At 33.1% G+C, this 13,796-nt stretch overlaps 1 protein-coding gene across 1 annotated transcript; it reads left to right on the top strand.

Annotated features, from left to right (window-relative positions):
- The first annotated feature begins 9,259 nt into the window (after nt 1-9,259).
- On the top strand, nt 9,260-12,439 carry APO1 (APO RNA-binding protein (DUF794)). Its single transcript, XM_086662675.1, has 4 exons — nt 9,260-9,581; nt 9,662-9,735; nt 11,005-11,372; nt 11,495-12,439. The coding sequence occupies exons 1-4, from the start codon at nt 9,521-9,523 to the stop codon at nt 12,333-12,335; spliced, it is 1,344 nt and encodes a 447-aa protein (XP_086518801.1). The 5' UTR covers nt 9,260-9,520; the 3' UTR covers nt 12,336-12,439.
- Nucleotides 12,440-13,796: the final 1,357 nt, after the last annotated feature.

Genomic DNA, 13,796 nt, shown 5'->3' with positions numbered 1-13,796 from the left:
AACTTAGAACAATGTCCAAAATCCGTGACCATATATGGATGTAACAGTCGATTATTAAACTTAAAGTTTATGTCTCTTTTTCGTGTTGGTGCCTGTTGATAGTCCCACATTGGACAATGTGATACACCTGTATTGCAGATGTAAATTCACGCTTAACAAGTGTTAAGGCCTTTCGACCGACTCTCAATACCTACAAATTAAATCTTGTACTCATTAAGCTTTTGTATAACATAGCAAAAATGGAGTCTATATTAAATGTTGAAGCAGATATCAAAAATGTGTTGTGTATTCTAAATCCTCTTTGTCAAGTCTGATAACCATGAAAATGATGTTCTGTAGCCAGTGGCGGATGCATACGGGGACTAGAGGGGTCTATAGACCCCCCTCAACTTATATAAATAAAAATATCATATTTAATTTAAAAAAGAAAATTAAAAAAGAAGAATGAAATAGAATAAGTATTTATACGTTGCTCCCATTACTAAATGTTGTTGTTGGCTCAACGGTAAGGTGCGAGCCTCATTGACGTTAGGTCATGATTTCGAGTCTACTTATATACTTCTTCCGTCTCAAAATGAAAGTTCATTATCGAAACTCACCCGATTTATTTTCGTTTTGTGTGTTCCCATATTATCCCTATTAAATAAGAATGCTAGCATTCATTGTAATTCAATCTAGTGAATTTTATTGGACAAAAATAGTGCATGCATTATCTTTCCTAATAAATGCACTTGATATTGATAGAATTAAGGAGGGACATGTTTGTCAAAATATTGGATATTATAAGATATATATGGTATGAGACTTTCATTTTGAGACAACCCAAAAAAGAATAATGGACTTTCATTTTGAGACGGAGGGATTACATTTTTTTTTAACTTCAATTGTGTTTGAAACCACTTAAATAGAAATTCCATGCAACTTGGTCCTTGGTTCGTTGGTTAGGATCGGATCTCCTTTTTCGTGTTATTGAGGGGAGGAGGTCGTGGGATCAATTCCCCTCAATCATTCTTTTTTGTGTTATTTTAGGCTTTTTTTTTTAGATATTTTGCTATAATTTTCCTAACAAATTTCTAACTTCAAAAAGTATTATTCATGAAGTCAACAATTGGATGATAGTATGCTTGTATACATAGATGATGTATCTATAGAGATTGGTAAAGAGATAGTTACGAAAACTTCAAGCAATTAAAACTTGTAAAAATCAATTATGAATATATGAATTATAAAAGTAGGAAATCTTTGTAAAATATTAAGTTTTTGAATATCTTAGTATCTATTATTGTTGGCTATTAACTTTATCATTAAATTTTTTATTATGTACTTAAGTTTGTATGGTTGTAATTTTTAGATTGGACATAGTAAATTTTTTGACCCCCTCAAAATAAATTTTGCATATACCACTGTCTGTAGTTAACCTACATCATCGGGACATTACCATCATGAAACAACAATTTAACTCAAGTTTATGCGTCATCCGCCGTAGTGTAGGTTTAAGGAGGTCATGCATAATCAACTTTCCTTTTACACGTGGTACTTTTTCTTAATATTAAGCATTGCTTAAAAAATTCCAATAGGTCACCCGTCTAAATTTAGAGAAATGCTGAGCGTATTAAAGAATTTGACAAAATCCTTGATTTGTTGAGTCACATAGGTAAAAGAATAGTTCAAGTCGTAATTAAATTTTAAATTTTTTTGTCTTGTAGTGAAAGTGAGTTAGCAAGTCAAAGATTTTATCAAAATCCTTTGTGCACATAACACTCCCGCTCAATTTATAGACAAATCAATTATATAGAGTTTGAAAGCAATTGTATGACCATTCCTATGATATATCAGCATCATATGAATACAACATACTAATATTTGTATCTCTACAGAAAGGGAGTGTTTCGATGACAACATCCTTGACTTAATGACTCATTTTCACTAAAAGACAAAGTTTTTTCAAAGTTTGACTTTGATTTGGGCTGTTCTTTTACCCGTGTGACTCATCGAGTGAAGGATTTTGTCAAAAATTCTTTGTGCACTTAGCATTTCTCCTACAGAAAATAGTCTTGTTCTGTCTTTCTAGTGGATCTGATATAGCCCCATAGGGCTTGGCCCGCCTCTAATACGAAAAAGTGTAGCCTTAAATGGTGAGAAAACACTGACATTCCAATTGCTACCAAATCGTGTGCTCCAAACCATTCTGAATTTTTTTCACCCAAATAAACAGTTTTCATCTGTCTGATCTGAATTGGATGCACTTAGGTGCTGTTTTTTTAATGTCTGAAACTGAATTGGCTGAATCTGAATTGGCTGAAATATTTTGTAAGTTAGACTAGGTTTTTGCCGCGTCCTACGGACGTGACAGATCCTTCTTGGCTATCGCCGTAACATTCTCAAATTCTTCCTACAAATTAAAAACTTCGATAATTTTGGAGAAGAGAGAATTGCAAAGAATAGAGAGAGAAATAATCCTATGGATATTGTAACTTATTTAGTGAAAAGATTCCAGCAACAAACTTTTTTAATGACACTATTACCCTTCTCTTTTGAGTTTATTTACATAAAGAGAGATTTATACCAGTCGTCGGATGTAATCTCTATCAAGCTCCCAACAGAGATGGACGTCCAGACTTATCTAAAATAACTGAGCTTTTTTATATTAGATGTTTGTTTTTTAGATCTGAAATGTTAGGTCTGAATTAGAATTTGGACAATTATACCCAATATAATATTTTAGACAAACAAAACCTAAACCCTAATATCTCCCTCCTTATAGAAATAAAAAGAAAACCAAAACCTAAACCTAATCTCCATATCTCTACCGTCTCTATGTCTCCCTCTCTATAGCAGAAGAAAATCTGGTGATGGAGGTCCGGTGGCAGGTCGCTCTCTCTCAGGCCCCCTCTCTCTTTCTCTCAGTGTCTCGCTCTCTCTCTGTCCGAGTTCCCTTTTCTCTATCTCTTGGTCCGAATTCCTCTCTCTCCCTCTTAATCCTTTTCTTCCAAGAGAACGGTGAAGTGAAACCCTCGCCAGATCCGGCGAGGGTTGTCTCTCTTTCCTAGTCCTTCTATCCCTAGTAGATCGACGAAGATGGGTTCCTACTCTCTCTCAGTCCCTCGCTCTTTAGCAGATCGATGATCTCTTTTAACCAATCTTCTTTAAAGCATCCGGTGAGGGTTGAAACACGATGACCCTCGCCAGATTTGGTGGTTAGTTATGGTATTTTGTGGTTCTGGTTTTTTTGGTGGTGTTTGAGGTGGTGATTTTCTGATGGTGGTGGTGCTCTTTGTGTTGAGGCAGTGGTGAAATTTTAAATGTAAAAAGATTATTTTAATTTAAAGGGGCTATAACTGTCATTTTACACTTTTCAGCAGTTGGATCCTTATTTCAGACTTGTTTTGAAGTCTGAAATATTTGGTCTCTATTTCAGTCAATTCAGACAAAGTTCCAATTCAGACCAGATTTTCAGTTTTTTTTTTTTAAATTAAAAAACAAACATGAAAAAAATAGCACCTTACTGTACCATCCCATTCTTCAAGGTGATAAGGGTCAAGTGGTTCCATTAGAATGATAGGAATAAACTTTTATAACCTTTCTTTTCATGTTATTTCGCCTTGTTTATTAGGTGAATCCTAGATAGAACTCTATTACTGATGATTTTTATTCTTTGCTGTTGTTAAAAGGATTCATAAATATTATGAGATTCTCTCACATTACCTCATCTTAATGAGGTTCTCTCAACTTATTTTAAAGGATGAGAGTTGTCAAAGTGTATTGTTATCGTACTCAGTCATCTTATCTTTTTTTTTTTTTGTGTTCTCTTTACATCTACCTTAAAGCTTGTATCAATGTTTATGTAAAGATTATCCAATCTAGGAAATAAGCATATTTTGGTTCACCATAAGTGCATCTAAGTAAGGCGAGTACCAATTTCCATGATGGCTGAGTACGATAATAATACACCATAAGTGCATCTTTTCTTTTTTGTGTTCTCTTTACATCTAAGTAGGGTGAGTACCAATCTAGGAAAGAAGCATATATCAGTGTACCGTACAGAAAGGGAGCGGCCAAAAGGCACCCGACGGGATTGTTATTTGTGCAGGTGCCTGTTAGCACCATTAAAAATACTCTTAGGAACTCTACTCTCAGGAACTCTACTCACAGACTTGTTTCAGACCAGTCCAAGAGGTTTTGGACAGGACAGTTCGAAACCCAAAGCAAGGGCTCGAACTGGACCAGTTCGAAAGCTCTCAGACTGATCCGCTTGGGGTCAAAGGAGATTGACCTTAGTCAATCTCATCTCCTTGTGCTAATTACAAATTTTCAGGTGCTTTTAATCGTTCCCGTTCAAAAATTAGTGAATTGGGGGCAACTGGTAATCCTCTTTAAGGACACCCTTCTAAGTGTTAAAAGACACTCCTTTGAAAGAGTTTTTATTAACAAAGATTTTATTGGTTTCTTCTATATTCTTTATTTTACGAAATCCTTATTCATAATTTTTTGGAAAATGGTAGATAACTCAGCAATTTCAACAATTTCAATCCACTTGGTTGACAAGTACCATTGGACAACAAAATGAACAACCTAAATTTTATCTAAGTTTTCATTTTATTTTTTGAATTGTGGCTCAGCTGTACTTGTTAACCAAGTGGGTTGAAATTATTGGGCTATCTACCATTCCATAAGATTTTACACCATATATTTTAAAAAATTTGTAACACTTTTTTAGTTAATAATTTTAAAAATAATAAGTTTACAAAATCTTTATTTTATGAAGCCTTTTTTTAAAAAAATTTATTTATAAAGTCATTATTGACAAATATTTTTTATTTAAAAAAATTATATATGTTTTTAGATTTTATAAAATCTTTATTAGAAAAGATAATTTAAAACATCTATATATATTATTAGATTTTATATTAGATATTTTTAAATATTAAGTTAATTTTATAATTTTGTATTGTTAAATAATTAAAAAAATATTTATTTTAACAAAAAATAAAAGTTTAATTAAATTTTTAATAATAATAACCATCATCATTAACAACATCGACGTCACGTGGGACAACCGTCACCGTCATCTCTCCTGCTTCTCTATCACCCATATGTGGCCCGGAGCATTCGCAATCCGTCAGCTAGTTCTTCATCTAACTTGAAAAACTTGCAGCCCGTCAAGTTCTTCATCCGACATGTAGTTAATTCGGATCCATTGTAATCCATCTACAAACATTTATTCTCTTGCTCATTCTAGTTTTACCATTGTTCTGATGAGTTGCAACCCGTCAAGTTCTTCATCGGACCCGTCAAGTTCTCCAAATCAATTTTACATTGTTCTGATGAGTTGCAACCCGTCAAGTTCTTCATTGGACCCGTCAAGTTCTCAAAACCAATTTTTTTTTATTTTATAAAGCCTTTTCTTTTTTTTAAGAATTTTATTTTACAAATCTTTATTTTATAAAATTTTATTTATAAAGTCACTATTGACAAATATTTTTTATATAAAAAAATTATAGTTGTTATTAGATTTTATAAAATCTTTATTAACAAAGATAATTTAAAACATCTATATATATCATTAGATTTTATATTAGATATTTTAAATTTGTAACTTAATTTTATAATTTTGTATTGTTAAATAATAAAAAAATATTTATTTTAACTAAAAACAAAAGTTTAATTAAATTTGTAATACTAGTAATTAGAAAATTTAAGTTATGTATAGCCTAGTTTATGTACAAAGATAAAATAATAGTCTTTTCACTTTACCATAATAATACAAGGTCTTAACAAATAAGAAATTTGTAAGTTAATTTTATAATAATTTGTTTATAAAGCAAATAATTTGTTGAATCCTTAATTGCAAAATACATATGTTTTAATTCTACAAAATTATTTAATAGACATAATCTTTTCTTTTGTTAAATTATTAGACAAAAAAAAAAATTCTTTTATTGGTGTTAACTAGCAAATATTATATTGAGAATCTCAAAAAAAAAACATTACTCCAAATTGAGCCAGAGAAATAATAAATATAAAATAGATAGAATTTTTAAAAAAAGATCACTAATTTGACTCTAATACAATCTATTTTATAATTTCTTTTTAAAAAAAGATTACTAATTTAACTCTAATACAACCTATTTTATAATTTCTTTTTAAAAATGATTACTAATTTGACTCTGACACACTCTATTTTAGATTTTTTTTTAAAAGAATTACTAATTTAACTCTAACGCATTTTTTTCTATATAACCTTAACATTGCACAAAAACTATTATGGGAAAATCATTGAAGAAATTAGTTGGATTAGACAAAACTATGTGGAAGGGGAGTATCTCTCGTTTACTTTTAAGAAAACATACATTCTTTATATGTGAAGAAAAAAAAAAACACATAATTAGACTCAAAGAAATAAGCTATTAATTATGGAATTAGACTTAGAAATATGTTATGGAATTTTAGTCACATGTATGAGAGAAGGAGAGAGAGAGTATTAAGGACAATATTTATTTATGAACAATTAGTTATGGTAATAGAAATTTGATCTCCAAGATTTTTAGAAAAAAAAATCTGATATATTTGATTTTTGCTTGTGGTGTTGGTTTAGCAATTTAGGACAATATTTAATTAGTTTTATTTAGTTACTTTTGTCTAATAGTTTTTTTGAATAAAATAGAGTTGTGTATAGCATGGAGGAGAAATACCATTATACTTGATTTTTTTTTTGTTGTTGGTTAGTAATTTAGGACAATATTTTAATTAGTTTTATTAGTTATTTTTGTCTAATAGTTGTCTTTAGTAAAATCAGAGTTGCCTATAATAACATTCAAAATAAAGATAAAAAATTTTACCATTAAAAAAGCAGTTCTGAAACGATTAAAATGTCTCAAACATTAAGAATTTACCAGATGATTTGTTGACCGAAACTTGAATGATGTTGTCAGCCTCTTCTTCTTCTTCGTTAAATTCATTTTTGTGAAGAATGATTTCAATTTAGGTTCGCCCTTTTCCATGGGTTATAAACACATGTCCCTGTTTCAATTTTATGAAGAATGATTTAAAGTGTGTCACTGCGGCATGCATTATACAAGACTGTGATTGGCGAGTTTGTGGTTGGGCAACATTGAAATGTAAATCCATAGTTGGGCACCACTGAAATGCAAAAAAAAAACTTATTATTGCTATTGTGATGCAGGCGCATAACATGTGGGCCCACGTCCACGCGTGCCCACATCCTATTCGGCCATAATAGTAGTCCTAGTTAGTATAGGATTAGGAAGTTACTTTAAATTGGTATTTCTTTATTTTAAAGTTTCTATGTTTTAAGTATTTTATTATTTAGGAATCCTAGTTTGAGTCTATCAAGGAAAGTCTTATATCCTATAAAAGGAGGTCTAGTCTATTTTATTATTCATATTGAAGATAGAACCAAATCAAAGTTTATAGTTTATTAAGTTTATTCAGTTATTTTACCGTTCTTCGTTTACTTTATTTATCGTTTTTATATTTCCGCTGCGTCTACATCATATTGTATTCCAATTTATTCTCATAATTGTGTATGTTATATATGACTTTCAACTTAAATTAAGTTTGGCAGATGAACATACTCATTTTGCTGCCAACAAAATGAGTAGTTTTCAACTTAAATTAAGTTTAGAGTTAATTCCTATATGGCCCCCTACTTTGTGACCAGCTTCCTTTATGACCCCAAAATTTCTGTAAATTCAAATATGACCCCCTATTTTCATGGAAATGCCATAACTACCCCTCCCATTAATATATTTTCAAAATAAAATTAAAACAAAAACCTAAAATCCACCTCACTTCCCTCTCCACCACTCATCCCTCTCCACGTCACCTCTCTCTCCAACTCATCACTCTCTCTGTCCAACTCACCACTCTCTTCTCTGATAAAGGTCGCGAGCTTCAAACTTAAAACAATTTTTTTTTCTCTCACCTCTCTCTCTCTAAAAACTCCGGCGAAGGGGGTTTCCCTTCGCCAGAATTCTGGTATGTTGAAGAACATCATATAACAGATCCTAAACATGCAAAGGCCTATAAATACTTCACCTTATCGGTTAGGGTTTCGGTTGGCTTTCCAATTCAAATCTACAATTTCTTTTTTTTTGGTACAACGATTGAATGAAAAAATAAATGGATGGAGATGAAACTATGGAAGATCACACCGTTGTACATATCTGATGTCACAGTTAGTTCTTTAATATAATAGTGGAAAAAATTTATGCAATTAACTATGTTTTTCTAAGAAGTTGTGATGTATGACAAGAAAGAAGAAAGACAACTAATGAAGAAAATATATAATAGTAGTGTAGTAAAGTAGATAACCATAGGCATCACACCTTTGGGTGTATTTGTATCACACAAATACAAATAGCTTCGATAGCGGCTGGGAAACTCTTTGTGTGTCCTCAAACATCAAGATTATATAGACATAAAACCAACCTTGACATATCATACAACTTTTACTTCTACAATTTTAAGCTTCTAAGCTAATAGGCCACTAAAAAGGCATGATAAAAGGCATTAGAGACAGTTGCACCGTCCTAATTAATACTTAAAAACTAGTGGAATTTATATAAGGGGAATTTAGTGATGCCCACTCACCACTAATATCAATTATCGATACTCCTTTTTTTAATTGGATATTAGTGAAAGTCTATCTTTTGTACTTAAAAGTACAAAAATACCCTTATTTGTATTATTTTTTTCATCTTTTTTTTCAATCTCTCAAACTTCTTTGATGTTATTCTTTGCCGAGGAATATTCATTTTTCATACCTATTTTTTTTTCTCTTATCCATCTTTTTGTACTCAACCAACAATACTTATCAAAAAATTAAAATTAATAGATCATAAAGAATGCAAATTGAAATTGTGAAATTGAACGAAAACTTAAAAAGTTAAAAGAGAATGTATTAATAATTTAACTTACAAATTAGATAGAAAAATGTATGAAAGACCAAAAAGTTATAAGAAGACCGAAACTAGAGTGTTATGTTGGTCGTAGCAAAATGAGAGAGAGAAAAAAAAAATATAATAAATTTAGGGTTACTTTCGTACTTTCAAGTGTAAAAAAAGGTGTTTTCCTAATATCCAATTAAAATAAAAGAGTATCACTAATTGGACAGTAAGGGGGTATCCCTAAATTCCCTTTACATAAAGATAGTGTGCAATGCTTAAAAAATTCCAATAGGTCATCTTGTGTAATTTTAGGCTCTAGTACATAGTAGTAGTTTGAAGAACCAACAATTAGTAGCGTAGTTGATAGTGCCATTTATTCCGTAGCCCTACAGAAAAAGTCGTCGTCTGCCTTTGTAGCAGGTCTGATATAGGCCCATAGGGCTTGACCCTGTTCTAGCCTTCTAGCCTCTAGGTGTGAGTGTACTAAAAGTGTAGCCTTAAATGGGGAGGAAGTAGTCTAATTCCAACTGCCACCAACCAACACCATAATCCTGAGCTTCAAACCTTTCTGAACCCAAATAAATAGATTTCATCAGTCTGACCTGAACTGGATGCAGCTACTCTCAGTTTCAGTACTACCCCATTCTTCATGGAACAACCCATCCCACAAAAGTAACTCTCTCTCTAACTTTCTTTCCCTTCTAGACTTCAATTTTGTTTTTCTAACATAATAAAGTTTTCTCCTTTACCAGATGTTTGCTTTGGTTCGATTGATTTTAAGAACCCTCAACTAGCAGCTTTTGGGTATGACCCCATTAAATTGAAGGTTTTCTCCTTCATCCCCTTCTTCTCAAACTTTTTTCATTCTTCTGAATTTTACTATATATTGAGTTGAACTATTCATGGTACTTATTGTTTTAAACTATAGAATCAATCTGTTATTATTGATTCATCATGGGTTGTTTTTTATATTGAAGTATTAGTGAACACCCACAAGCTGTTTGATTTATTTACCGACTGAAAAAGTGAAAATTTGAACATTCTCTAGTCATGGGTTAATCAATAATACTGCTGTTTATGCATTTTATGAGAGAATCGATGAGTTGCTTCTGCGACATTGATGATGGGTTATATGTCGTCTCTGGTCCCAAAGATGTTTAAATCTGTAACTCAAATGATCTCATGAATGTGTTATGTGAGAAGATGTATATAGAGGAGTCCAACTTAGTTCCTTTTGAGTTGGGTCTTAGCCTTCTCTCGGAATATCGATTAAAAAGAAAAGTTCTTAATGTCGGTGTTGTGTCTTGGGCTTTCCTTACCCTTTAGTGGTCTTGGCCTCTTTTACCCGTAAAACTAGCTCATGAAGTGAGGCTTTATGTCACACTTATAAAGTGACCACCACCTTCTCCCAAAACCAATGTGGGACTAACTCTAACAATCTTTCATTTCACACATTGACCCGGTAGAAGACTGTCTTCCTTCTCCATGATGGACCTAAAGACTTCAGTGAACGTGGGCTCTGATATCTTTTGTGGGCTGAGTCTTGGGCATTCCTTGCCCCAAGTGGTCTCGACCTCTCTCACCCAAAGACCAGCTCAACAGGTGAGGCTTTCCCTCACAACCAATGTCTGGTGCACAGTGGAGCTAACTCTAACACTTAACTGGCTCAGTGTATGTCTGATGCCACAGTTAGTTCCTTATCTATAATGGGTGGCAAAAAATTATGCAGTTAACTATGTTTTTCTGAAAAGCTGGTTAGGTGAAGATTTATCTGTATGATTCTGACTGAAGATTAAGGTTAATACATCTTAATTTCATCACTACACTTAGAATCGTGAGTACAAATTATATATCTTCTTAAATCATACCATGTCTGGAAATCAAAAGGTTTCTACAACAAGCAAGAATTTACAGAAAAGACTCAAAATTTATGATGCATGGAAGATTTGTTTGAAATGGTGATAAATCGTGCATTGCTTCTTTGACCCATGGAGGCCCTGCTTTAAGTGTCGTCCTAAATCTTTGGTAAATTATGTGACTGTTTTTCAAGCCTTCTGGATTGAAGTCTCTAACGAGGAGTTTGACTTAAATGCAGTTTTGGCATGAACATCCTCAACCTAAAAGACCCACAAAATCAAGAATCTTGCTTTGTGCTGCTGGAGTTGATAAGCCAAATCCAACAGTTCAGAAACAAGGAACGTATCCCCAAAATGTGGATCTCCCACCTATATTGCCAAAGAAAAAGAAGAAACCATACCCGATCCCCCTAAAGAAGATCCAACAAGCTGCAAGGGCTGACAAGAAACTTGCTCAAGCGGGAATAGAAAAACCTCTTGAGCCACCAAAGAACGGATTACTTGTCCCTGAGTTAGTTCCTATTGCTTATAAGGTACTGGGAGCATGGAGGGTCCTCATAGAAGGCCTTGCTCAGCTTATACATGTTGTTCCTATCTATGGTTGCAGGTGACTAATAATAGCACTTTTAACTAATTCAATGTTACAAATTGAATCTTTACTTAATCAGTTTATCGTAGTTATTAGCAAGTTAATTGCACAAAGTTAAAACTTAGATACTTTATTTGCAGCATTTGCTCAGAAGTTCATGTTGGCAAGGTCGGTCATAAGATCCAGGATTGTCGAGGAGCAGGCAATGTGCACCGCAAAAGCTATCACTTGTGGGTCAAGGGTACAATCAACGATATCCTTCTTCCTGTGGAATCATACCACCAATATGACCCATTTGGCAGGCGCATTAAGCACGAGACTCGATTCAACTACGATAGAATTCCAGCAGTTGTGGAGTTATGCATTCAAGCAGGTGTAGATATACCTGAATACCCTTCAAGAAGAAGAACAAAACCCATCCGGATCATTGGGAAGAAAGTGATCGATCTGGGTGGATTTGTGGAGGAGCCAAAACCGTATCGGTCAGGAGATTCATCTTATCCACTCCTACAACTCGATACTTACATGGCTCACATTGGAAAATTTTCAGCTCCAAAAGCACATGACGTTCCAAGGATCGCCCAAAAGACTCTTAAAGCATACGAGCTTGTGAGGACTGGTGTGAGGACCTTGATGAGAAAGTACACGGTAAAAGCATGTGGTTATTGCTCTGAGGTTCATGTAGGTCCTTGGGGGCATAACGCGAAGTTGTGTGGTGAATTCAAGCATCAGTGGAGAGACGGAAAGCACGGGTGGCAGGATGCAGTAATCGATGAAGTGGTCCCCCCAAACTACGTATGGCATGTCCGAGACCCAACAGGACCTCCTCTGAGAGGTGCACTGAAGAGGTTTTATGGAAAGGCACCAGCAGTGGTCGAGGTATGTATGCAGGCTGGTGCTGTAGTGCCGGATGTATATAAGCCCATGATGCGGCTCGACATTGTAATCCCAGACAGTGACGAAGCATCATTAGTTGCATAGAAGCAAATCGAACTTGGCTATGGTTGTAATCGAGTTTCTCCCATATACAAGATATATATGTCCTATGTAGCTTATGAACTTACTTTATGTACATATTCTCCCTCTCTCTCTCTCTCTCTCTCTCTCTCTTATATATATATATATATATATATATATATATATGAATCGTATTTGGTCATTGATAGTTCGAACTTAGATTGAGACTCAAATAGCTTTCTGACATGCAATTTCCCCAAAAAGGTAGATCTGACTTGAACATTTACGTATTAGAAATCGAAAAAAGTTAATGAGTAAGACAAAACTATATAAATATATGTTTCTTGCTATAGAAAGTAATAGTTTAATGTTGAGAACATATTCACAGATAATGGTTGAAATAAGTAGTCGTTGTCGCCAGTTAAAAAGTTATTTCTTCAGATAATGGAAATAAATGGCGAAAACTTCACTTTCTTTAATTCTTTTAATTCTCACATTATAGATATCATTCATCATATCTCAAATTACCATTTTAATTTACATACTATATATCAAATTATTGATTTTTATTTGTAATATTCCTAAGTTATCCTTTCATCTAAAATCTCCCCTTTCCAACTTACCTAATTTTCCTTATACTCTCCTTGTTTTAAATATTCTAACGATAGTAAATATTCAAACTACTAGTAAGCAAAATTACCTACCATATAGTAATGTATAGTACACTATATATATATATGGTGTGAAGTATGTCAATAGTTTAACCTTGTTTGACCAAGACTTGCATATACTACCATCACTTTTGTCACCATCGTTAGGTATGTTTCCTCTACCAATAACTACATACCTACACATCAAAATCTTCATCCATGTGATTGACCTAACATAACATGTCTAAGAAATTTTAATTGTATAGATAATTGAATATCTCCATCATCTTTACATACATTTAATCATACAATAATATTATTAGAACAGGTTGAAATTTAGTTGAAGAATTTTGTTCGTCTATTGAATTTCGGTCGGAACATATGGTTATGTCGAAGATGTTATTTTGTTCGACTATTATTCCAATTGAGTCTCAATCAGAGTATGTGGTCGGGTCACAATCCCAACTAAGGCAGGATATAAAGAGATGTATGTCTAAATCCTTTCTGGCACCTACCTATCTGACTTAGATTGAGGCCATCATTTTCTAATTATAATTCACTTTTTTGACCTAATTGATTGATGGGTAATGAGATGTATTAATTGAGTCAACAATACTCTACCAACTCTCTTTCCCTCTATTTATGTGTGCATGAGAGGAGTGTATGAACAAGAAAGATATTTGTTGCTAGGAGTCCCTTTCAACTTTTCCTGGATTGCTTATTAAACTTTAAAAGTTCTCTAGGTAAGTAAGTGTTTATAATTTTACTTTTTAATCACTTTATGTTTTAGTTTTACTATATATGTCTTCAGATACACCTTCTTTAGTTTTCTCCC

Source organism: Eschscholzia californica, unplaced genomic scaffold (genome assembly GCF_041429995.1).
Source record: "Eschscholzia californica isolate CP2 unplaced genomic scaffold, dmEscCali1.0.p SCAF_2, whole genome shotgun sequence".
Lineage (NCBI taxonomy): Eukaryota > Viridiplantae > Streptophyta > Magnoliopsida > Ranunculales > Papaveraceae > Eschscholzia > Eschscholzia californica.
Note: the sequence above shows the minus strand (reverse complement) of the source record. Positions and strands in the feature narration are given on the sequence as shown.

Excerpts from the sequence above, each read along its gene's own strand:
- APO1 (XM_086662675.1), top strand. The coding sequence starts at position 9,521 with ATGCAGCTACTCTCAGTTTCAGTACTACCCCATTCTTCATGGAACAAC. Across the intron at positions 9,582-9,661 it reads GAACAACCCATCCCACAAAA|ATGTTTGCTTTGGTTCGATT; the intron begins GTAACTCTCTCT and ends CTCCTTTACCAG. Across the intron at positions 9,736-11,004 it reads ATGACCCCATTAAATTGAAG|TTTTGGCATGAACATCCTCA; the intron begins GTTTTCTCCTTC and ends ACTTAAATGCAG.